Source organism: Pseudophryne corroboree, chromosome 3 (genome assembly GCF_028390025.1).
Source record: "Pseudophryne corroboree isolate aPseCor3 chromosome 3, aPseCor3.hap2, whole genome shotgun sequence".
In the NCBI taxonomy this organism is placed as follows: domain Eukaryota; kingdom Metazoa; phylum Chordata; class Amphibia; order Anura; family Myobatrachidae; genus Pseudophryne; species Pseudophryne corroboree.
Genome location: NC_086446.1, coordinates 61,600,999 through 61,625,454, shown reverse-complemented (window position 1 = coordinate 61,625,454; position 24,456 = coordinate 61,600,999). Strand labels below are relative to the sequence as shown.

At 54.4% G+C, this 24,456-nt stretch overlaps 1 protein-coding gene across 1 annotated transcript in view; it reads right to left on the bottom strand.

Annotated features, from left to right (window-relative positions):
- LOC135054729 (NACHT, LRR and PYD domains-containing protein 3-like) overlaps window positions 1-24,456 on the bottom strand; it is a 188,137-nt gene that overhangs the window by 138,477 nt on the left and 25,204 nt on the right. The window contains exon 4 of the mRNA XM_063958026.1: window positions 6,651-6,689. Coding sequence (XP_063814096.1) covers window positions 6,651-6,689 — 39 coding nt within the window. The remainder of the gene's footprint in view (window positions 1-6,650; window positions 6,690-24,456) is intronic.

Here is a 24,456-nt window from a genome sequence, read left to right as displayed (position 1 = left end):
GCTACTCTGAAACTGCTAAGTAGTTTGTAATCGCAATATTGCGAATACATCGTTCGCGATTTTAAGAAGCTAAGATTCACTCCCAGTAGGCGGAGGCTTAGCGTGTGTAACTCTGCTAAAATCGCCTTGCGACCGATCAACTCGGAATGAGGGCCATTGTACTATAAGTTGCAAGTTCAATAAATGGGAGCATTCCATCTCAGCTCTGGGCCCCATTGCAGCTGCTCTCCCGGCACCTATGGTAGCTACACCCTTGCCTGTTTGGTGCACCCTAGTACACAAGGGAAAGGCTGAAACTAACGTTTGCATATTATTGCACTCGCGACTCCAGCATCAGGTGCTAGAGTGTACTCAATAGTGTCATTTATGAATCAGGCCCAGTACTTTACTTATTAATATACAGATGTAGCCAGGCTCATCCTGGCTTCGGATAATCACGCCCACAATTAGCTTACTGCAGGTATCGTGCACATACACTGGCGCATTTATACAGTATATTTGTACCTGTGATCCAAAGGCAATGCAAAAGCTAAACACGTGTGTCCATAGTCTCAGCCTGCCACATGCACGCATTGTTGTGATGCATATATATGTTTGCATCACGACAAAGATGAACCTAGCTACGTTTAGGGCCTAATTCAGATCTGATCGCTCCTCTGCAATTTTGCTGAGGTTTGCAATCAGATAGTTGCCACCCAGACAGTGAAAATATGCACCGTGCGAGTCTGAGCATGCCGTGCGAAAACCTTTGCATGCACCAGTCAGCTGCAAATCCATTTGCAGCTCACTCACCATCAGATATTTTTTCCAGTCTGTGCAGTCTGCGTATAGCCCAGGATCTACTCTTACTGTGTGATAGAAATAGGCCAGAGCTGACATCACACACCCTCCCAGAAAACTCTTCGGCACGCCTGCATTTTTACTGACACTCCCAGAAAACGGCCAGTTACCAGACTCAAATGGTCACTGCCTGTCAATCAACTTGTGTACTTCTAGTGATCAAAATAGACACAGGATTTCTTAGCCGTTTGGCCTCACACGTACACATTATTATCCGTACGCATGTGCAGTCGTTTGATAATCGCATGCTTTGCGAATTCGCACAACAGCTGTAAGGATGTGCCCTGTGGGCACATCCATGCTGCTGTCCCTAGCTGGGGACAGCGCTGGGGCAGCTTGTCTGTCCCCAGCGCTTGGTGCGTCGCGGCGGGTGTCCGGTGCAGGGATTACCTTTTTCCCTGCACCGGACCAGAGACTGCAGGGGCGTTTGAATGTTGGCGCCCTCCGGGAGCCAATCGCGGCTCCCGGAGCGGCGGCCAATCAGGGAGAGACGCGGCGAGCCAATCGGCGCTCACCGCGTCATAGGCCCCGCCTCCGGCGTCTGACGTAAGACGCCGGGCGGGAGCCAGAAGAGGAGCCCGCGCGCAGGAGCGCGAAGAAGAGGACGACGGCGGAGAGGATCGCGTGGAAGAGGAGAGAAGACACCGCCGGGAGAAGACGCCGGGCCGCGCCGAAGAGCGGTGAAGAGGTCCTGAGGCCGCGGAAGAGGCCAGAAGACGTCCGGCCCCTTGAAGAAGATGTCCAGCGGCGGCTGGACGCGGAGAAGAGTCGGAGGCGCCGCTGGCCAGGACGGGTCAGCGGCAGAAGACGGTGGAGGCCCCCGGATTAGGTGAGGCCTCAGTGAGGCTATCTGTCCCCCTCCCCTTTTCCTCCCTCGACCACCAGGGACGGGCATTAGGCCCGAGGGTACAATTCAGGCACTAGGCCTGTGGCGCAGTTAGGAGTTTGGGGGACAATATTTGATTAGGTGGTTTGGGCATTAGGCCCAAGCCACCCTACCCCTGCGGCAGCGGTTAGGCGGGCATTAGGCCCGAGGGGCACATCAGGCAGTAGGCCTGTGGGACATTAGAGGGCATTAAGCCCTAGTGTAATTTGGCCATTAGGGAATATCAAGGTGACCCTGGTCACAAGGCCCAGGTCACCCAACGGCAACAAGTTAGGCGGGCGCTAGGCCCGTGGGCGAAGTCAGGCCTCCGGCCTGTGTGCAGTTAGGGGGCGCTAGGCCCAGCTAATCAGTGTTTCCCCGAGGTGAGTACAGGTGGCCCTGGGCGCTAGGCCCAGGCCACCCTGAGGTAATTAGGTGGGTGAGCTGTGCGGCCCCCACTACGGGGTGTTCTGAGTCGGGTAGATAAAGGGACAACACCGTGTTAAGTTGTATTCCGATGTGTGTGGTTACCGTGCAGGGCAGATTGCTGTTATGAGGTTTGTGCTAGTTATGTTGCACCACACCCACAGAGCTAGTTTGAGGGATCTGCCGTTGTAGATAGTATAGGGTGTGACACTAGGGTAGAGTTAGGCCCTGCACGGCTGTTTCTCTTTGCCTCCTTACAGGGACCTGTAAGTGGAGAAGATCGGAGTGCAAGACTTGTGACGGTGAGTAGCATCCGTGTACGTTTGTCCCTTGTTTGTCCCCGAGCGCCGGAGTCGGGATTGCTCACGGACGTGAGAATCCTTTTCATCACACTACGTGCGAAAGCGCGAGTGTGTGAAAACTGGGTGGCTGAGGCTTTGTGCCGGTGATGACCATTCACCCAACCGGTGAAGGTCGCGGCCACCCCTGGGGTATCCCCTGTTCCAGCGGAAGAAGGGTCGATACCCCCCTTTAATGTAGACCATTCTCTCCTCAGCTCGGTCGTCGGTATGCTCCGAGAGGGAATCGCCGTGTCCGGATCCGACTGAAGAATTCCAGGTCCGTTGAAGGTTCCGGTACCTGAAGGTGAGAGAGAGCGGCGCCTGGTGAGTACCGAGTCTACACCTGCACGGCAGCAGGCACCACACGCACCGCAGTCCCCGCACCTCTCACACTTGGCGTAGTCGGCAGGATCAAAGATACCGGATCACGGACACGATGTGGAACGCCACCAAGAAGACCTCCCTGCGGACGGCTCCGGAGAAGACTCACCCCCGGATGTGTGCGGACCAGAGCGACTGGGTGACGGTGTCTGGGGCAGACATCCTGAAGATGGTGCAGCGGTCGGTCAAGCGTGGAAAAGAAGAGCGCCGGGAGAAGGGGCGCAAGAAGGCCGCTGTGACGCCCTACAAGAAATGTCGGCAAACAGGACACTTTGCCGGCGAGTGTACTTGGCGAGAGACGTCCCCAAAGAAGGTGGTCCAGGAAGCGGACCGAAGACGTCAGAAGGGCCAAGCGAAGAAGGAGTCCTGGTGTTTGCTCTGCGGAAACTACAGGCATGAGCACAACAGTTGTCCCTGGGACGAAGAGTCGAGCGAAGACGAGTTTGATTCCCGGTGTGAAAGCTGTGGAGATCCCCGACATCTGCTCCTGGAATGCCCATGGACGGAAGACAGGACGGACTACGAGGCCACGGTGAAGAAGATGACGGAGTCTCGTCAGCAGCTTTAGGACCGGGTGGCTGCAGAGCCTGTGTGTGCGCTCTGCGAGGCGAGAGGACATACGCTTCCCGATTGTCCGTGGAATGAAGACCGGATGATTGCGGATGGTCGCGCCCAGAGATGGGAGGAGGAAACCAGGGAGATGGAGCGGAAGGCCTTGCTTGAAGTTAGTTCGCAGGTGCCCATTTCCTCTGAGCCGGACCCAACGGGTGAAGATTCCCCAGTGAAGGAGGTGGACCAGGAACCCGTCTTGGAGAAGGTGGCAGTGGCCCTCCCTTGTTGGAAGTGTCGGCGACCAGGACATGCGGCCAGTGAGTGCCCCTGGGAAGATGCCGCGGACCTACTCTGTCCCAGGAAAGTGACCCCAGTAAGGCAGAATCCTTTCCCGCATGAGGCGGAGGTGGAGAGACCACGCTGCCAAGGAAAGCGTGAAGACCCAGTGACTGAGACGTCCGGAATCTCTCCACGATGGAACCGTCCACGACCAGGACGTGCGGAACAGGAGTGTCCTGGGTACCAAGAGATGCCAGCGGAAGCAAAGGAGTACGCTGAGGAAGTAACGATGCCAGCGGAAGCGAAGGAGTACGCTGAGGAAGTAACGATGCCAGCGGAAGCGAAGGAGTACGCTGAGGAAGTAACGATGCCAGCGGAAGCGAAGGAGTACGCCGAGGAAGCAGCGGTGCCAGCGGAAGCGAAGAAGTACGCTGAGGAGGAAAGTAATACCCCAGTCCAGATATCGGAGGAGGACTCGGACTACGGTGAGCTGTCCGCCGACGAATCCCTCCCAGAACAGATGGAGGACGACTCTGGCATCGGAAGCGCCGACGAGAGTGACTGGCAGGATCGGGTGGAGTCATGCTCCCAGTTGAATGCCCTCCGTGAAGAGGAGGAGATAGTCCTGGGGCAAGAATACCTGCCGGGAGTGCCGAAATGGACCGACGTACGGGGACAGGACTGTGATGCCGTGGGAGGACCCGTTCCAGAGGAAGACACAGGACCTTTGGAGATGCCCCACGAGGAAATTCGACATGTGGTGGCTGTTGCCCGGGAGGAAACGGATGCCCCTGAGGATTCCGCTGGTGGGTGGTGGTCGATACCACACCTGGAAGACAGGGACGAAGCCACAGGCGATATCGGAGGCCAAGAGTGGGTGACTATTGTCCCCGTGGAGGAAGATTCCCCTTGGTGGCCAGCGTCAAGCGACCGTGAGGAGATGCCACTCCCCCAGAGGATCCGCCGATGGAGGTCAGGACGTAAGAGGAACCCGGAGCTGGAGGAGGAAGGATGTGGGGTCACAGCTGGTCCAGGCTGGGCCCCCGAATGCACCTTCGCCGGAGGGACCTCTGAATTCCCTGACCCGCGGACAATGGAAGTCGTGAGGAACTTTGTAGGGACTATAAAGGAAAAAGGGGGGGGAAATGTAAGGATGTGCCCTGTGGGCACATCCATGCTGCTGTCCCTAGCTGGGGACAGTGCTGGGGCAGCTTGTCTGTCCCCAGCGCTTGGTGCGTGGCGGCGGGTGTCCGGTGCAGGGATTACCTTTTTCCCTGCACCGGACCAGAGACTGCAGGGGCGTTTGAATGTTGGCGCCCTCCGGGAGCCAATCGCGGCTCCCGGAGCGGCGGCCAATCAGGAAGAGACGCGGCGAGCCAATCGGCGCTCGCCGCGTCATAGGCCCCGCCTCCGGCGTCTGACGTCAGACGCCGGGCGGGAGCCAGAAGAGGAGCCCGCGCGCAGGAGCGCGAAGAAGAGGACGACGGCGGAGAGGATCGCGTGGAAGAGGAGAGAAGACACCGCCGGGAGAAGACGCCGGGCCGCGCCGAAGAGCGGTGAAGAGGTCCTGAGGCCGCGGAAGAGGCCAGAAGACGTCCGGCCCCTTGAAGAAGATGTCCAGCGGCGGCTGGACGCAGAGAAGAGTCGGAGGCGCCGCTGGCCAGGACGGGTCAGCGGCAGAAGGCGGTGGAGGCCCCCAGATTAGGTGAGGCCTCAGTGAGGCTATCTGTCCCCCTCCCCTTTTCCTCCCTCGACCACCAGGGACGGGCATTAGGCCCGAGGGTACAATTCAGGCACTAGGCCTGTGGCGCAGTTAGGAGTTTGGGGGACAATATTTGATTAGGTGGTTTGGGCATTAGGCCCAAGCCACCCTACCCCTGCGGCAGCGGTTAGGCGGGCATTAGGCCCGAGGGGCACATCAGGCAGTAGGCCTGTGGGACATTAGAGGGCATTAGGCCCTAGTGTAATTTGGCCATTAGGGAATATCAAGGTGACCCTGGGAACAAGGCCCAGGTCACCCAACGGCAACAAGTTAGGCGGGCGCTAGGCCCGTGGGCGAAGTCAGGCCTCCGGCCTGTGTGCAGTTAGGGGGCGCTAGGCCCAGCTAATCAGTGTTTCCCCGAGGTGAGTACAGGTGGCCCTGGGCGCTAGGCCCAGGCCACCCTGAGGTAATTAGGTGAGTGAGCTGTGCGGCCCCCACTACGGGGTGTTCTGAGTCGGGTAGATAAAGGGACAACACCGTGTTAAGTTGTATTCGATGTGTGTGGTTACCGTGCAGGGCAGATTGCTGTTATGAGGTTTGTGCTAGTTATGTTGCACCACACCCACAGAGCTAGTTTGAGGGCTCTGCTGTTGTAGTTAGTATAGGGTGTGACACTAGGTCAGAGTTAGGCCCTGCACGGCTGTTTCTCTTTGCCTCCTTACAGGGACCTGTAAGTGGAGAAGATCGGAGTGCAAGACTTGTGACGGTGAGTAGCATCCGTGTACGTCTGTCCCTTGTTTGTCCCCGAGCGCCGGAGTCGGGATTGCTCACGGACGTGAGAATCCTTTTCATCACACTACGTGCGAAAGCGCGAGTGTGTGAAAACTGGGTGGCTGAGGCTTTGTGCCGGTGATGACCATTCACCCAACCGGTGAAGGTCGCGGCCACCCCTGGGGTATCCTCTGTTCCAGCGGAAGAAGGGTCGATACCCCCCTTTAATGTAGACCATTCTCTCCTCAGCTCGGTCGTCGGTCAGCTCCGAGAGGGAATCGCCGTGTCCGGATCCGACTGAAGAATTCCAGGTCCGTGGAAGGTTCCGGTACCTGAAGGTGAGAGAGAGCGGCGCCTGGTGAGTACCGAGTCTACACCTGCACGGCAGCAGGCACCACACGCACCGCAGTCCCCGCACCTCTCACACAGCAATTAGGTCTAAATTAGGCCCTTAGCTCCTTGTTAAATTAATTAAAGAGAATATTTTACCAACCTTCCAATGTCTTATTTGTAGATGTCCTCTCTCTTTTAACTAGGAAGATAAAAATAGAAATAGAAAATAGTCATTACAGGCAGTAAGATTACCACAGTGCTAGCAGTAAGTTTTAACGATATCAGTGGTCACTCAGGAAATTAAGGCTAATAAAAAAGTGAGGAGGCAGCAGGAGATCAGTGTTATACAGCGCAGTGAGGATGCAGCAGGTGATCAGTGTTATACAGTACAGTGAGGAGGCATCAGGTGATCAGTGTTATACAGCACAGTGAGGAGGCATCAGGTGATCAGTGTTATACAGAGCAGTGAGGAGGCAGCAAGTGATTAGTGTTATACAGAGCAGTGAGGAGGCAGCAGGTGATCAGTGTTATACAGCACAGTGAGGAGGCAGCAGGAGATCAGTGTTATACAGGGCAGTTAGGAGGCAGCAGGTGATCAGTGTTATACAGCACAGTGAGGAGGCATCAGGTGATCAGTGTTATACAGAGCAGTGAGGAGGCAGCAAGTGATTAGTGTTATACAGAGCAGTGAGGAGGCAGCAGGTGATCAGTGTTATACAGCACAGTGAGGAGGCAGCAGGAGATCAGTGTTATACAGGGCAGTTAGGAGGCAGCAGGTGATCAGTGTTATACAGCACAGTGAGGAGGCAGCAGGAGATCAGTGTTATACAGCGCAGTGAGGAGACAGCAGGAGATCAGTGTTATACAGAGCAGTGAGGAGGCAGCAGGTGATCAAAGTTATACAGCGCAGTGAGGAGGCAGCAGGAGATCAGTGTTATACAGAGCAGTGAGGAGGCAGCAGGTGATCAGTGTTATACAGGGCAGTGAGGAGGCAGCAGGTGATCAAAGTTATACAGCGCAGTGAGGAGGCAGCAGGAGATCAGTGTTATACAGAGCAGTGAGGAGGCAGCAGGTGATCAGTGTTATACAGCACAGTGAGGAGGCAGCAGGTGATCAGTGTTATACAGCACAGTGAGGAGGCAGCAGGTGATCAGGGTTATACAGCGCAGTGATGAGGCAGCAGGTGATCAGTGTTATACAGAGCAGTGAGGAGGCAGCAGGTGATCAGTGTTATACAGCGCAGTGATGAGGCAGCAGGTGATCAGTGTTATACAGAGCAGTTAGGAGGCAGCAGGTGATCAGTGTTATATAGAGCAGTGAGGAGGCAGCAGGAGATCAGTGTTATATAGAGCAGTGAGGAGGCAGCAGGAGATCAGTGTTATACAGAGCAGTGAGGAGACAGCAGGAGATCAGTGTTATACAGCACAGTGAGGAGGCAGCAGGTGATCAGTGTTATACAGGGCAGTGAGGAGGCAGCAGGTGATCAGTGTTATATAGAGCAGTGAGGAGGCAGCAGGAGATCAGTGTTATACAGCACAGTGAGGAGGCAGCAGGTGATCAGTGTTATACAGCACAGTGAGGAGGCAGCAGGTGATCAGTGTTATACAGCGCAGTGAGGAGGCAGCAGGTGATCAGTGTTATACAGCACAGTGAGGAGGCAGCAGGTGATCAGTGTTATACAGCGCAGTGATGAGGCAGCAGGTGATCAGTGTTATACAGAGCAGTGAGGAGACATCAGGAGATCAGTGATATACAGAGCAGTGAGGAGGCAGCAGGTGATCAGTGTTATACAGCGCAGTGAGAAGGCAGCAGGTAATCAGTGTTATACAGAGCATTGAGGAGGCACCAGGAGATCAGTGTTATACAGCACAGTGAGGAGGCAGCAGGTGATCAGTGTTATACAGCGCAGTGATGAGGCAGCAGGTGATCAGTGTTATACAGAGCAGTGAGGAGACATCAGGAGATCAGTGATATACAGAGCAGTGAGGAGGCAGCAGGTGATCAGTGTTATACAGCGCAGTGAGAAGGCAGCAGGTAATCAGTGTTATACAGAGCATTGAGGAGGCACCAGGAGATCAGTGTTATACAGCACAGTGAGGAGGCAGCAGGTGATCAGTGTTATACAGAGCAGTGAGGAGGCAGCAGGAGATCAGTGTTATGAAGAGAGTATTGACTGCATAGGAGAGGAAAGGGTTAAACATCTGGGGAGGGGTGGACATAGCTGTAAGGAAAGTACAGCCTTCTTTAAGGGGGAGGGCTTGATATATATAGGGAAGGTGAAGCCATTTTAAGTCTCTTGGTGACTCGGTTTGGTGAGTGCTGCAGTGCCAGCAAAAAAATCATTTGTTTATTTGCCTGCTGTTATCAGTGACATCCTGCCTTTTAGTGCTCCTCTCCAATAAGCCCAGGGTGTCCCTTGCTTATATTAAGGGTTGCAAAATGTCCTCTCGCCCCCAGCGTTTCTTAAGGGCCCCGGCTCGGTTCCGACGAGCGAGCCCTGACGTTGCAGTGAGTGGTGGGGGGGACGGGGCTCCGTTCCCTAGGGCCTCATCAGATACCCCCCCTGGCATCGATGGCGGGGCCCGGGCGGACTCGTCGCCGGGTGCTGTGCCGGTCACCCCAGCCAGACGAGGGTGGCGTGGGGGACCAGGGGTCCCTGCAGGCCGCTCAAGCGTTGGCGGGCGGCGGCCGTCCCCGCCGGGAGCCGCCGAGACCGGCGGCATGGCGGGCGCCCGCGGGCGCGCGCGTGCGCGCGGTGGGGGGCACCAGGGCGCAGCGGAGGTGGTCTCTCCTTCCCCGCCCCGGGCGGCTGTTCGGGTCGGACGGGACGTGGAGAGGCCACAGGGAGCTGGCGGTCGCCGCGCGGGGTCTAGTCAAGCACCTCACGCGGCGGGCAGACAGGAGGAGCAGGCCGGGAGGCAGCTGGCGGTTGGGCGTGGGGCGCGCGCTCTTGGTGCGCGCGCGCCCACGCTCGCTCCGGGCACCGCTAGCCGCGCACGTGTGCGCGCAGCGGCGCCAGCTGAGCACACGGCGGCCTCTTCTTCTCCCCGGCTGCCGGACGTCGGCAGGGGGAGAGATAGGTTGAGGGGGGTGCAGCGCGTGCCTCGAGGAGGCAGCGCTGGGGGCACTGTAAGTTTAAATAATAATGAGGACACAGCAGGACCGGCAAGGGGTGGCCGTCAGCAACAGGCGGGTCCACCCTCTGCTGGTCTGACGACGCGCGGGAGGGCACGCGCGGAGGGGCTCCAGGTCCCTGTCACTGTCGCCGGACGCGGCGGGAGGGGTGACAGGGAATGGGTCAGCGGCCGCAGGGCCGCGGCCCAGGCAGCTGTAACAGTCAGCGGGTCCTCCTCCGGAACAGGAGATTCCTCTCCTTCCCTGGATAGGGAAGAGGAGGGATCGGAGAGGGAGAGCCTCGGGGCCGGCAGGGGGGCTCTTGCCTTTGGGTCAGAGCAGGAGGAGTGGGACCCCCGGGACGTATCAGGCCGTCAAAGGGCGCGGGCTCGGGCCCAAACAAGGACCGGTCGCCCTTCGGGCGGCGTTTCCGGGGATCGTGCCGCATGGGATTCCCCTGGGGCCATAGCGTCGGCACTGGCCACGGTGGCGCAGGCGCTGGTGCCATTAGCGAGAGTGGCCTCCCCCAGGACAACGGTGGACTCCGGCCGAGCTGCAGGGCGCAAGAGGTCGGACAAGGTCAAGTCATCAGCGGTGCAGCGAGTGGCAAGAGCCTGCCGAGAGCTGGGGGCGGCAGCAGCGGAGCTGGAGCTAGGGCCAGATTGCGAGCGACAGGGAGGCTCGGGCCCTGCGCATTCCGCACGGGGTGCCCGGCGTGCGCCGCACGCGCGGGCCGGTCCCTCTTTTGTTTTGTCTTCCACAGAGGACCAAGGTGAAGGAGACTCGGCAGACTTCGCAGTGGACGAAGATTGGAATGAAGACGACGAGCAATCCGAGTCGGAGAGGTCGACAGCATCCGGTGAGTTGGTGCAGTCTTTTTCAAATTCCACCGCGAGCTCGAGTTCGCGTAGCTCTTCATCCTCCTCTTCATCCTCCTCTTTGGCGTCGCAAGCGTCCGACGCGGATAGTACCGCTAGGGCAAGGAGGGAGGCCGAGAAACTTGCCAAAAGGGCGGCGAAGCAGCAGAAGAGGCGCAAGCGACGCAGGCGAATGAGTGTAGAGGAGCGTAGGGCAAAGAAGCGGCGCGATCTGCCGGGGGTAGTGCGCTGCGAGTACACCGCAGTTATGAGGGGGCTGCGAGATAGCTGCCGCAAGAAGATACGTAGGGGTGACCTCGTAGACTTGTTCGTCTTGACTAGGGCCATGAAGAGGGACTACAAAGCGGCGGCCGCTAAGACGGGCATGGGGACAGAGGCTTTCCGGTCGTTTGATAATTGGCTGGCCGGTTTTTGGGTGTTTGCGGCATGCTATTTGGAGGATAGGCCGGAAGAACACATGAATATTATCCGGTACCTGCATCTCGTGCATGACATGCAGCGCACGTCCGCGGGCTCGGAATGGCGGCAGTATGACCAAGAGTTTCGGGAGAAACAGGACGGGCTGCGGGTCATGGATTTTGGCTTCAAAGATGTGGAAGTCTGGCTCAAAGTGACCCGGGCATCACAACAAGAGGTGGAGCCCCAGAAACAGGGAACAGGTATGCGTCGCGCGGGGTCATCAGCCCAGGGGGCGGCCGCGGACGTAGGAATGGCCAGGACAGGCGGATCGGCCGCTCGCGGGGGCGGCCGGTCTGCTACTCGGGGGAAATGCTTCGCGTTTAATAGCGGAGCATGTTCCTATGGCAAGCAGTGTCGGTTTCGTCACTCCTGCCACCATTGTGGGGGAGCCCACCCAGCCTCCTCTTGTTTTAAAGGGGGGCGACAGGGAAGCAAGGGAAAGCAGGCGTACTCTAAGCAGGCCGCGAGCGGGACCGCTCAGCAGAGCCCCAACGCCAGTTAAGTTGGAAACGATGGGAAAGTGGCTGTATATGTATCCAAATAGGGCGGATGCAAAGTTTTTGTTAGATGGTTTTAAGTTTGGTTTCCGCTTGCCTGTTGCAAGCGAGGTATCAGTGCGGGCGCAGAGAAACCTCCAGTCTGCTCGGGCATTGCCGGCCGTCCTGCGGGAGAAAGTAGATAAGGAGGTCAGGTTGGGCAGGATGGGGGGGCCTTTTAGATCACCCCCGGTGGATGACTTGGTCATCTCCCCGGTCGGGGTGGTTCCGAAGAAGACCCCGGGCGCTTTTCGGCTCATACAGCATCTGTCTTACCCGCCGGGGGCTTCGGTCAACGACGCAATACCACCGGCCTTTTGCTCGGTGGTGTATCAGTCATTTGACGAGGCGCTAGAGATGGTCCGCAGCTACGGAAGCGGGGCCCTCATGGCTAAGATCGATGTTGAGTCAGCCTTTAGATTATTGCCATTGCATCCTGACTCATTCCGTTTCATGGGTTTCCGGATTGGGACGGAGTATTTCATCGACAAATGTCTGCCGATGGGATGTTCCGTTTCATGCTCATTTTTCGAGCGCTTTAGCACTTTTCTTCATTGGTGTGTGGAGTCGACGTCAGGCGGCCACGGGGTTGCACATTACCTCGACGATTTCCTATGCGCAGGTCCGGCGAACGACACGAGGTGCGCCGATTTGTTGTTTAGCACCCAGGCTCTCTTTTACCACTTCGGTGTTCCTGTAGCCGAGGACAAAACGGAAGGTCCTGACTCCTGTTTATCGTTCTTGGGGATTGAAATCGACACAGTGGCGGGGGAGTGTCGCTTGCCTCAGGACAAAGTGTCGAGGCTCCGCGAAACCATTTGCCGGTTCAAAGGCTCGCGTAAGGTCACGCTGCGGCAGGCGCAGTCCTTGCTTGGCATGCTTAACTTTGCTTGTCGGGTAATCCCGATGGGCAGGGTTTTCTGCCGGAAGCTCGAAAGGGCAACGGCGGGGTGTGCCAGGCCTCATCATTTCGTTCGATTGTCCTCTGAATTAAAAAGGGATCTGGCCGTATGGGCTTCGTTCCTGGAGGATTTCAACGGTGTGAGCATATGGCAAGCGCCAGCCGTAGACAGCGACCGGTTGCAGCTGTTTACCGATGCCGCAGGTGCCTATGGATTTGGTTGTTTTTTGGAGGGATCGTGGTGTGTGGCATCTTGGCCGGAAAGCTGGCATAGTGAGGGTCTTACAAGGGATCTGTTGCTACTGGAGCTTTTTCCCATTATGGTAGCCCTGGAAGTTTGGGGAGACCGGTTGGCTAATCGCAGCATAGTGTTTAGATGCGACAATCTGGGCGTAGTGCATGCGATTAATAACCAGAGGGCGAAATCGCTAGTGGTTCTTAGGGTGCTCGGGCACTTGCTTTTGACATGCTTGCGTAGGAATCTGTGGTTCCGGGCGCAGCATGTTCCCGGCTTGGAAAACGAAATCGCAGATGCATTGTCGCGGGGACAGTGGGAGAGGTTTTGGGTTTTGGCACCCGAGGCCGAAAAGCAGGGTTTTCACTGTCCTAATTATGTTTGGCAGGTGATCGGGCCGGATTGGAAGGTCTAGCGTTGCGGTCGGTAGCGCCGGCCACGCTCAAGGCGTACGGACAAGCGTGGAGCGAGTGGGAGGCGTTTGTTCAGAGTCGTCAACATCAAGGTAAGAGCAAGCATCGGCTGATGCTCTCTTTTATGTGGCAGCTCTACGTTTCTGGTAGGTCGCGAGCGGTGGTGGCCCGGTACTTAGCTGGCATCTCATTCTTCTGCAAGCTGCGAGGCGTCCCGGATGTAACAAAAAGTGAGGTTTTACGGAAGGCTATGAAAGGGTTGGCGCGAGTTGCGCCGACGCCGCCGGATAGGAGGCGGCCCATCGATGCGGCTTTGTTGCCGGCCGTCATCGAGGCGGTGGGATGAGTAGCGTCGTCCAGGTTTGAGGCGCTTTTGTTCCGTTTAGCTTTCTCTATGGCTTACCACGGGGCTTTTCGAGTTTCTGAGTTGGTAGCGCCTTCCAAGAGTTCGGAATCGCGCATGCTGGTCGGGGACGTGGTAGTGGGTGAGAGGTCCTTGCTGTGCAGATTACGGCGATCCAAGACGGATCAAGTGGGGAGAGGGCGCTGGGTTACGATGGTTCCAGCGCTAGAAGTAAGCGTTTGCCCAGTGGGTCTGGCAATGCAATATCTGGGAGTACGACCCGCTAAGGAGGGGTCATGGCTATTGCACTATGACGGGCTGCCAGTCACAAAATACCAGTTCCGGTGGATGCTGGGTCGCTGTCTGACGGGCTTGGGCCTCTCGCCTGCTGCTTTCGGTACCCATTCCTTTCGGATAGGCGCGGCGACGTCGGCAGCTGCGGCGGGTTTCTCCAGAACTGAGATCCAGGCGGTGGGGCGATGGAAGTCGTCCAGTTATAAGCGATATATTCGCCCTGTCACTTGAGAGGGCGCCCGGCGCTGGGGGGCATTGTTTAATTGCAAATTCGTTATGCTGTTTCAGTTCTGTGTTTTCATGAATTTGTGCGTTTGTTAATGTTTGTTCCCCCGTTTTGTTATCCTACTCAGGGATTAGCTACTCGCCGTTGCCGGCATGAGTCGGCAGCGGGGGTCTGGAGTTATTTGCGATTTTTTGCCTGACTTGACGGACTGAATTCTAATCTATAATTCGGCTAATTTGGTCTAATCAGAGTCCCTCAGCAGGTCTTTACGTTCACCTCCAGCTGAGTTATTACATGTGTTTCCCGTTTTATACCCCCCCCCCCCCTTTTTTATTTCGTTTGTTTTATTTGATTTTTCCCTTTGTGTCTTTAATTGCGTTTTTAAATTGGCAACGAAACATGGTGCAGTCGGCTAGGCCGTGACTGCTGCAATGGCGAGATCTAAAGTTTTCTTTTTTGGCAGATCCTTCAGTATAAACAATAAATAAGCCTCTTAGTAATCAATTCTACCCCTCTTTTTCCCTTCAGGACGGTTCGAAGACTGTTTGCCCATTTGGGTGGTTGGCCACTCTTACATTTACTGGGCGGCCAGGTTTGTGGCCTCGGAAGGGTCTCAGGCATTGTTTGGAACTCAGGGTGTCAGATGGCTCGGCTGGCGAGGAATGATGTGGGGTGAGCTGAGGAGTAGGTTAGTGAGTCAGGCCAGAGAGCATGGAGTCCCTAGGGTTTTGGTTGTCCATCTAGGTGGCAACGACTTGGGGAAGAGGACATCCTTGGAGCTGCGGTGGGCCATGATACAGGATCTGGCAAGTGTGACCGCGCAATGGACCAATTGTGTGTTGGTTTTTTCCATGATGGTGCCGAGATTGTGTTGGAGGGGTGTGGCGGATGGTCGCCGGATTGATGAGGCCCGGAAAAAGGTGAACGGAGCTGTGGCAAAGTGGGTGCTGTCCCACGGTGGGAGGGTGGTTCGCCACCCGAGGATACGGTTCAGAGACAGCCACCTTTTCCGGCGCGATGGAGTACATCTATCCGATGAGGGGATGATGTTTTTTCTGGAGGATCTAGGTTTCGCTTTGCAGGAGTTAGGGTAGGTTTTATGGTGGCGGTGCGAAAGACTTTGGGGATGAGTCTTTCGCTGTTGGCGGAAAAGAACGGCAGTTTCGTATGGTAGAGAAAACTGTAGTGTTTTACAGTTGGTTGTGGTTTAGGTGCACTCACCTCCATCGACTTATGGCCGCTTGACCACCCGTCCGGGAAGGCAGCGGCAGGGCACCCAGGAGCGGTGGGTAGTCACTGTGGGGGTTGAGTTGTCACCTATTACCGGTTTATGGTAAGCTTTTAGTAAATTTATAGGATTTAGTTATTTAAGTTAATTTAGATTAAGGAGCCGTTCTTTTGGGCCGCCACCATATGCCAGCTGGAGCGGCATATTAAATTAATCTCTTTTATTACAGGTTTCCCAATGGTTAGGGACAAATAAATAGCTAGCAATTTTCTGCCAAATTCAAGTCTCAGTGTCGTTATTTCTGGTTATGGTTATGAATGCTTTACTTTCAAAGAAAGGGGTCCACCAATTATCACTAAGATGTTTAGAAGAGAGTATTGACTGCATAGGAGAGGAAAGGGTTAAACATCTGGGGAGGGGTGGACATAGCTGTAAGGAAAGTACAGCCTTCTTTAAGGGGGAGGGCTTGATATATATAGGGAAGGTGAAGCCATTTTAAGTCTCTTGGTGACTCGGTTTCCCACCCACCCGCCCTGGTAGTTGGAAATAGTGGCACGTGGTGCTGTGGCTCTAAGTTGTTGGCTGTTTTATCGTTGGCTATTTATTGGCGGAAAAGAACGGCAGTTTCGTATGGTAGAGAAAACTGTAGTGTTTTACAGTTGGTTGTGGTTTAGGTGCACTCACCTCCATCGACTTATGGCCGCTTGACCACCCGTCCGGGAAGGCAGCGGCAGGGCACCCAGGAGCGGTGGGTAGTCACTGTGGGGGTTGAGTTGTCACCTATTACCGGTTTATGGTAAGCTTTTAGTAAATTTATAGGATTTAGTTATTTAAGTTAATTTAGATTAAGGAGCCGTTCTTTTGGGCCGCCACCATATGCCAGATGGAGCGGCATATTAAATTAATCTCTTTTATTACAGGTTTCCCAATGGTTAGGGACAAATAAATAGCTAGCAATTTTCTGCCAAATTCAAGTCTCAGTGTCGTTATTTCTGGTTATGGTTATGAATGCTTTACTTTCAAAGAAAGGGGTCCACCAATTATCACTAAGATGTTTAACAGAGCAGTGAGGAGGCAGCAGGTGATCAGTGTTAAACAGAGCAGTGAGGAGGCATCAGGAGATCAGTACTATACAGAGCAGTGAGGAGGCAGCAGGAGATCAGTACTATACAGAGCAGTGAGGAGACAGCAGGAGATCAGTGTTATACAGGGCAGTGAGGAGGCAGCAGGTGATCAGTGTTAAACAGAGCAGTGAGGAGGCATCAGGAGATCAGTGTTATACAGAGCAGTGAGGAGGCAGCAGGCGATCAGTGTTAAACAGAGCAGTGAGGAGGCATCAGGAGATCAGTACTATACAGAGCAGTGAGGAGGCAGCAGGAGATCAGTACTATACAGGGCAGTGAGGAGGCAGCAGGAGATCAGTGTTATACAGAGCAGTGAGGAGGCAGCAGGTGATCAGTGTTATACAGTACAGTAAGGAGGCAGCAGGTGATCAGTGTTATACAGCGCAGTGAGGAGGCAGCAGGTGATCAGTGTTATACAGCGCAGTGAGGAGGCAGCAGGTGATCAGGGTTATACAGCGCAGTGAGGAGGCAGCAGGTGATCAGTGTTATACAGTGCAGTGAGGAGGCAGCAGGTGATCAGTGTTATACAGCACAGTGAGGAGGCATCAGGAGATCAGTACTATACAGAGCAGTGAGGAGGCAGCAGGAGATCAGTACTATACAGGGCAGTGAGGAGGCAGCAGGAGATCAGTGTTATACAGAGCAGTGAGGAGGCAGCAGGAGATCAGTACTATACAGAGCAGTGAGGAGACAGCAGGAGATCAGTGTTATACAGGGCAGTGAGGAGGCAGCAGGTGATCAGTGTTAAACAGAGCAGTGAGGAGGCATCAGGAGATCAGTGTTATACAGAGCAGTGAGGAGGCAGCAGGCGATCAGTGTTAAACAGAGCAGTGAGGAGGCATCAGGAGATCAGTACTATACAGAGCAGTGAGGAGGCAGCAGGAGATCAGTACTATACAGGGCAGTGAGGAGGCAGCAGGAGATCAGTGTTATACAGAGCAGTGAGGAGGCAGCAGGTGATCAGTGTTATACAGTACAGTAAGGAGGCAGCAGGTGATCAGTGTTATACAGCGCAGTGAGGAGGCAGCAGGTGATCAGTGTTATACAGCGCAGTGAGGAGGCAGCAGGTGATCAGGGTTATACAGCGCAGTGAGGAGGCAGCAGGTGATCAGTGTTATACAGCACAGTGAGGAGGCATCAGGAGATCAGTACTATACAGAGCAGTGAGGAGGCAGCAGGAGATCAGTACTATACAGGGCAGTGAGGAGGCAGCAGGAGATCAGTGTTATACAGAGCAGTGAGGAGGCAGCAGGAGATCAGTACTATACAGAGCAGTGAGGAGACAGCAGGAGATCAGTGTTATACAGAGCAGTGAGGAGACGGCAGGTGATCATTGTTATACAGCACAGTGAGAAAGCAGCAGGTAATCAGTGCAGAGGCGGAACTACCGGCAGTGCAAGCAGTGCACTGCACTGGGGCCCGCCTCTGTCCAGGGGCCCAAGCATGTAATGAGTCAAACTGACTCATTACATGCCGCTGTGCGCTGCGGGCAACCGCTGCCCGCAGCGCACAGCCGCCCGGCGAGGAGAGGAGCAGCGGCACGGACGGGGGAAGGAGGAGGGAGCTGGAGGAGGGAGCCGCAGCAGCGCTTTGTTACTGGTGGAGGCGCTGCTGCTGCTCCTCTGCTTCCCTATAGGCTGTCTTCCGAGAACAGCCTATAGGGAAGCAGAGGAGCAGCAGCAGCAGCGCCTCCACCAGTAACAAAGCGCTGCTGCAGCTCCCTCCTCCACCTCCCTCCTCCTCATTCTCTACTGCCCGGGAATCGTCGTCTGACGCAGCTGCACCGAGGAGCCTGAGCCGGCGGAGAGGGTAAGTATAATTCTTCTTTCTTTCTTTTTCTCTTTTTCTTTCTTTATTTTTTTACTTTCTTTCTTTCTTGGGCCTGCCTGCTGCAATGTGTAAAAATGGGGGACTGCCTGCCGCTATGTATAAAAAGGGGGGACTGCCTGCCGCTATGTATAAAAAGGGGGGACTGCCTGCCGCTATGTATAAAAAGGGGAAATCAGCCTGCCGCAATGTGTAAAAATGGGGGACTGCCTGCCGCTATGTATAAAAAGGGGGGACTGCCTGCCGCTATGTGTAAAAAGGGGGGAATGCCTGCTGCTATGTATAAAAAGGGGGAATCAGCCTGCCGCAATGTGTAAAAATGGAGGACTGCCTGCCGCTATGTATAAAAAGGGGGGGACTGCCTGACGTAATGTGTAAAAATGGAGGACTGCCTGACGTAATGTGTAAAAAGGGGGGAATCAGCCTGCCGCAATGTGTAAAAAGGGGTAATCTGCCTGCCGCTATGTGTACAAAGGGGTAATCTGGCTGCCGCAATGTGTACAAAGGGGTAATCTGGCTGCCGCAATGTGTACAAAGGGGTAATCTGCCTGCCGCAATGTGTACAAAGGGGTAATCTGCCTGCCGCTATGTGTACAAAGGGGTAATCTGTCTGCCGCAATGTGTACAAAGGGGTAATCTGCCTGCTGCAATGTGTACAAAGGGGTAATCTGCCTGCCGTAATGTGTAAAAATGGGGACGCTGTCTGCCGTAATGTGTAATAAGGGCACGCTGTCTGCCGTAATGTGTAACAAGGGCACGCGGTCTGCCGTTATGTGTAAAAAGTGTACGCTGTCTGCCATTATGTGTAAAAAGTGTACGCTGTCTGCCGTTATGTGTAACAAGGGCACGCTGTCTGCCGTTATGTGTAACAAGGGCACGCTGTCTGCCGTTATGTGTAACAAGGGCACGCTGTCTGCCGTTATGTGTAACAAGGGCACGCTGTCTGCCGTTATGTGTAACAAGGGCACGCCGTCTCCCGTTATGTGTAACAAGGGCACGCTGTCTGCCGTTATGTGTAACAAGGGCACGCTGTCTGCCGTTATGTGTAAAAAGTGTACGCTGTCTGCCGTTATGTGTAAAAAGGGCACGCTGTCTGCCGTTATGTGTAAAAAGTGTACGCTGTCTGCCGCTATGTGTAAAAGGGCACGCTCTCTGCCCTTTATGTGTAAAAAGGGCACCCTGTCTGCCGTTATGTGTAAAAAGTGCACGCTGTCTGCTGTAATGTGTAAAAAGAGGAATCTGTCCGCTGTAAGGTGTAAAAGGGTCTCTACCTGGTGTAGTGGTGCTACTGTGCGACGTAATTTGAATAATGGAGACTACTGTGTACCGTTTTATGAAATGGTATTATTTTGTGGCCACACCCCTTCCCCACGAAGCCACGCCACTATGTATTTTTGCGCGCGCCTACGGCGCGCACTGCCCCTGTTTTGCATGCAGGGGTGGGGCTCCGATGCCGTTTCTTGCACACAGTGCTAAAATGTCTAGTTATGGCACTGTTGCTAGGTATCCATTTCTCTGGCCCTGAGCAGGTCCCCCTCACCAGATCCTCTCCAGGGGTGAGGGGGTGGACTTGGATGGGATGTGTGTGGGGGGGGATATGTGGGGGGGGGGGGCAAAGCATTTTGTCGCACCTGGGCCCACCGCTCGCTTGTTCCGCCACTGCATCAGTGTTATACAGAGCATTGAGGAGGCAGCAGGAGATCAGTGTTATACAGTGCATTGAGGAGGCAGCAGGTGATCAGTGTTATACAGCACAGTGAGGAGGCAGCAGGTGATCAGTGTTATACAGAGCAGTGAGGAGGCAGCAGGTGATCAGTGTTATACAGCGCGGTGAAGAGGCAGCAGGTGATCAGTGTTATACAGCACAGTGAGGAGGCAGCAGGTGATCAGTGTTATACAGAGCAGTGAGGAGGCAGCAGGTGATCAGTGTAATACAGAGCAGTAAGGAGGCAGCAGGTGATCAGTGTTATACAGCACATTGAGGAGGCAGCAGGTGATCAGTGTAATACAGAGCAGTAAGGAGGCAGCAGATGATCAGTGTTATACAGCACATTGAGGAGGCAGCAGGTGATCAGTGTAATACAGCACAGTGAGGGGGCACCAGGTGATCAGTTTAATACAGCGCAGTAAGGAGGCAGCAGGTGATCAGTTTAATACAGCGCAGTAAGGAGGCAGCAGGTGAGCAGTGTTATACAGAGCAGTGAGGAGGCAGCAGGTGATCAGTGATATAGAGCGCAGTGAGGAGGCAGCAGGTAATCAGTGTTATACAGCACAGTGAGGAGGCAGCAGGCGATCAGTGTTATACAGCGCAGTGAGTAGGCAGCAGGAGATCAGTGTTATACAGTGCAGTGAGGAGGCAGAGGAAGCAGCAGGTGAGCAGAGTTATACAGCACAGTGAGGGGGCAGCAGGTGATCAGTGTTATACAGCACAGTGAGGAGGCAGCAGGAGATCAGTGTTATACAGCGCAGTGAGGAGGCAGCAGGAGATCAGTGTTATACAGAGCAGTGAGGAGGCAGAAGGAGATCAGTGTTATACAGCGCAGTGAGGAGGCAGCAGGAGATCAGTTATACAGTGCAGTGAGGAGGCAGAGGAGGCAGCAGGTGATCAGTGTTATACAGCACAGTAAGGAGGCAGCAGGTGATCAGTGATATACAGAGCAGTGAGGAGGCAGAAGGTGATCAGTGATATAGAGCACAGTGAGGAGGCAGCAGGTAATCAGTGTTATACAGCGCAGTGAGTAGGCAGCAGGAGATCAGTGTTATACAGCACAGGGAGGAGGCAGCAGGAGATCAGTGTTATACAGCGCAGGGAGGAGGCAGCAGGAGATCAGTGTTATACAGTGCAGTGAGGAGGCAGAGGAGGCAGCAGGTGATCAGTGTTATACAGCGTAGTGAGGAGGCAGCAGGTGATCAGTGTTATACAGCGTAGTGAGGAGGCAGCAGGTGATCAGTGTTATACAGTACAGTAAGGAGGCAGCAGGTGATCAGTGTTATACAGCGTAGTGAGGAGGCAGCAGGTGATCAGTGTTATACAGAGCAGTGAGGAGGCAGCAGCTGATCATTGTTATACAGTACAGTGAGGAAGCAGCAGGTGATCAGTGTTATACAGCACAGTGAGGAGGCAGCAGGTGATCAGTGTTATACAGCACAGTAAGGAGGCAGCAGGAGATCAGTGTTATACAGCGCAGTGACGAGGCAGCAGGTGATCAGTGTTATACAGCACAGTGAGAAGGCAGCAGGTGATCAGTGATATAGAGCGCAGTGAGGAGGCAGCAGGTAATCAGTGTTATACAGCACAGTGAGGAGGCAGCAGGTGATCAGTGTTATACAGCGCAGTGAGTAGGCAGCAGGAGATCAGTGTTATACAGTGCAGTGAGGAGGCAGAGGAGGCAGCAGGTGATCAGTGTTATACAGTACAGTAAGGAGGCAGCAGGTGATCAGTGTTATACAGCGCAGTGAGGAGGCAGAGGAGGCAGCAGGTGATCAGTGTTATACAGTACAGTAAGGAGGCAGCAGGTGATCAGTGTTATACAGCGCAGTGAGGAGGCAGCAGGTGATCAGTGTTATACAGAGCAGTGAGGAGGCAGCAGCTGATCATTGTTATACAGTACAGTGAGGAAGCAGCAGGTGATCAGTGTTATACAGCACAGTGAGGAGGCAGCAGGAGATCAGTGATATAGAGCGCAGTGAGGAGGCAGCAGGAGATCAGTGTTATACAGCACAGTGAGGAGGCAGCAGGTGATCAGTGTTATACAGAGCAGTGAGGAGGCAGCAGGTGATCAGTGTTATACAGTGCACTGAGGAAGCAGCAGCTGATCAGTGTTATGCAGAGCAGTGAGTAGGCAGCAGCTGATCAGTGTTATACAGCGCAGTGAGGAGGCAGCAGGTGATCAGTGTAATACAGTGCAGTGAGGAGGCAGCAGGTGATCAGTGTTATATAGCGCAGTGAGGAGGCAGCAGGTGATCAGTGTTATACAGAGCAGTGAGGAGGCAGCAGGTGATCAGTGTTATATAGTGCAGTGAGGAGGCAGCAGGAGATCAGTGTTATACAGCGCAGTGAGGAGGCAGCAGGTGATCAGTGTTATACAGTGCAGAGGGGAGGCAGCAGGTGATCAGTGTTATACAGAGCAGTGAGGAGGCAGCAGGTGATCAGTGTTATACAGTACAGTGAGGAGGCAGCAGGTGATACGTGTTATACAGCACAGAGAGGAGGCAGTAGGTAATCAGTGTTATACAGTGCAGAGGGGAGGCAGCAGGTGATCAGTGTTATACAGAGTAGTGAGGAGGCAGCAGGTGATCAGTGTTATACAGCACAGTGAGGAGGCAGCAGGTGATCAGTGCTATACAGTACAGTGAGGAGGCAGCAGGTGATCAGTGTTATACAGCGCAGTGAGGAGGCAGCAGGTGATCAGTGTTATACAGCGCAGTGAGGAGGCAGCAGGTGATCAGTGTTATACAGAGCAGTGAGGAGGCAGCAGGTGATCAGTGTTATACAGTACAGTGAGGAGGCAGCAGGTGATACGTGTTATACAGCACAGAGAGGAGGCAGTAGGTAATCAGTGTTATACAGCTCAGTGAGGAGGCAGCAGGTGATCAGTGTTATACAGAGTAGTGAGGAGGCAGCAGGTGATCAGTGTTATACAGCACAGTGAGGAGGCAGCAGGTGATCAGTGCTATACAGTACAGTGAGGAGGCAGCAGGTGATCAGTGTTATACAGCGCAGTGAGGAGGCAGCAGGTGATCAGTGTTATACAGCGCAGTGAGGAGGCAGCAGGTGATCAGTGTTATACAGCGCAGTGAGGAGGCAGCGGGTGATCAGTGTTATACAGTGCAGTGAGGAGGCAGCAGGTGATCAGTGTTATACAGCAGTGAGAAGGCAGCAGGTGATCAGTGCTATACAGCGCAGTGAGGAGGCAGCAGGTGATCAGTGTTATACATGCAGTGAGGAGGCAGCAGGTGATCAGTGTTATATAGCGCAGTGAGGAGGCAGCAGGTGATCAGTGTTATACAGAGCAGTGAGAAGGCAGCACGTGATCAGTGTTATACAGCGCATTGAGGAGGCAGCAGGTGATCAGTGTTATACAGCACAGTGAGGAGGCAGCAGGTGATCAGTGTTATACAGAGCAGTGAGGAGGCAGCAGGTGATCAGTGTTATACAGCGCGGTGAAGAGGCAGCAGGTGATCAGTGTTATACAGCACAGTGAGGAGGCAGCAGGTGATCAGTGTTATACAGAGCAGTGAGGAGGCAGCAGGTGATCAGTGTAATACAGAGCAGTAAGGAGGCAGCAGGTGATCAGTGTTATACAGCACATTGAGGAGGCAGCAGGTGATCAGTGTAATACAGAGCAGTAAGGAGGCAGCAGATGATCAGTGTTATACAGCACATTGAGGAGGCAGCAGGTGATCAGTGTAATACAGCACAGTGAGGGGGCACCAGGTGATCAGTTTAATACAGCGCAGTAAGGAGGCAGCAGGTGATCAGTTTAATACAGCGCAGTAAGGAGGCAGCAGGTGAGCAGTGTTATACAGAGCAGTGAGGAGGCAGCAGGTGATCAGTGATATAGAGCGCAGTGAGGAGGCAGCAGGTAATCAGTGTTATACAGCACAGTGAGGAGGCAGCAGGCGATCAGTGTTATACAGCGCAGTGAGTAGGCAGCAGGAGATCAGTGTTATACAGTGCAGTGAGGAGGCAGAGGAAGCAGCAGGTGAGCAGTGTTATACAGCACAGTGAGGGGGCAGCAGGTGATCAGTGTTATACAGCACAGTGAGGAGGCAGCAGGAGATCAGTGTTATACAGCGCAGTGAGGAGGCAGCAGGAGATCAGTGTTATACAGAGCAGTGAGGAGGCAGAAGGAGATCAGTGTTATACAGCGCAGTGAGGAGGCAGCAGGAGATCAGTTATACAGTGCAGTGAGGAGGCAGAGGAGGCAGCAGGTGATCAGTGTTATACAGCACAGTAAGGAGGCAGCAGGTGATCAGTGATATACAGAGCAGTGAGGAGGCAGAAGGTGATCAGTGATATAGAGCACAGTGAGGAGGCAGCAGGTAATCAGTGTTATACAGCGCAGTGAGTAGGCAGCAGGAGATCAGTGTTATACAGCGCAGGGAGGAGGCAGCAGGAGATCAGTGTTATACAGTGCAGGGAGGAGGCAGCAGGAGATCAGTGTTATACAGTGCAGTGAGGAGGCAGAGGAGGCAGCAGGTGATCAGTGTTATACAGCGTAGTGAGGAGGCAGCAGGTGATCAGTGTTATACAGCGTAGTGAGGAGGCAGCAGGTGATCAGTGTTATACAGTACAGTAAGGAGGCAGCAGGTGATCAGTGTTATACAGCGTAGTGAGGAGGCAGCAGGTGATCAGTGTTATACAGAGCAGTGAGGAGGCAGCAGC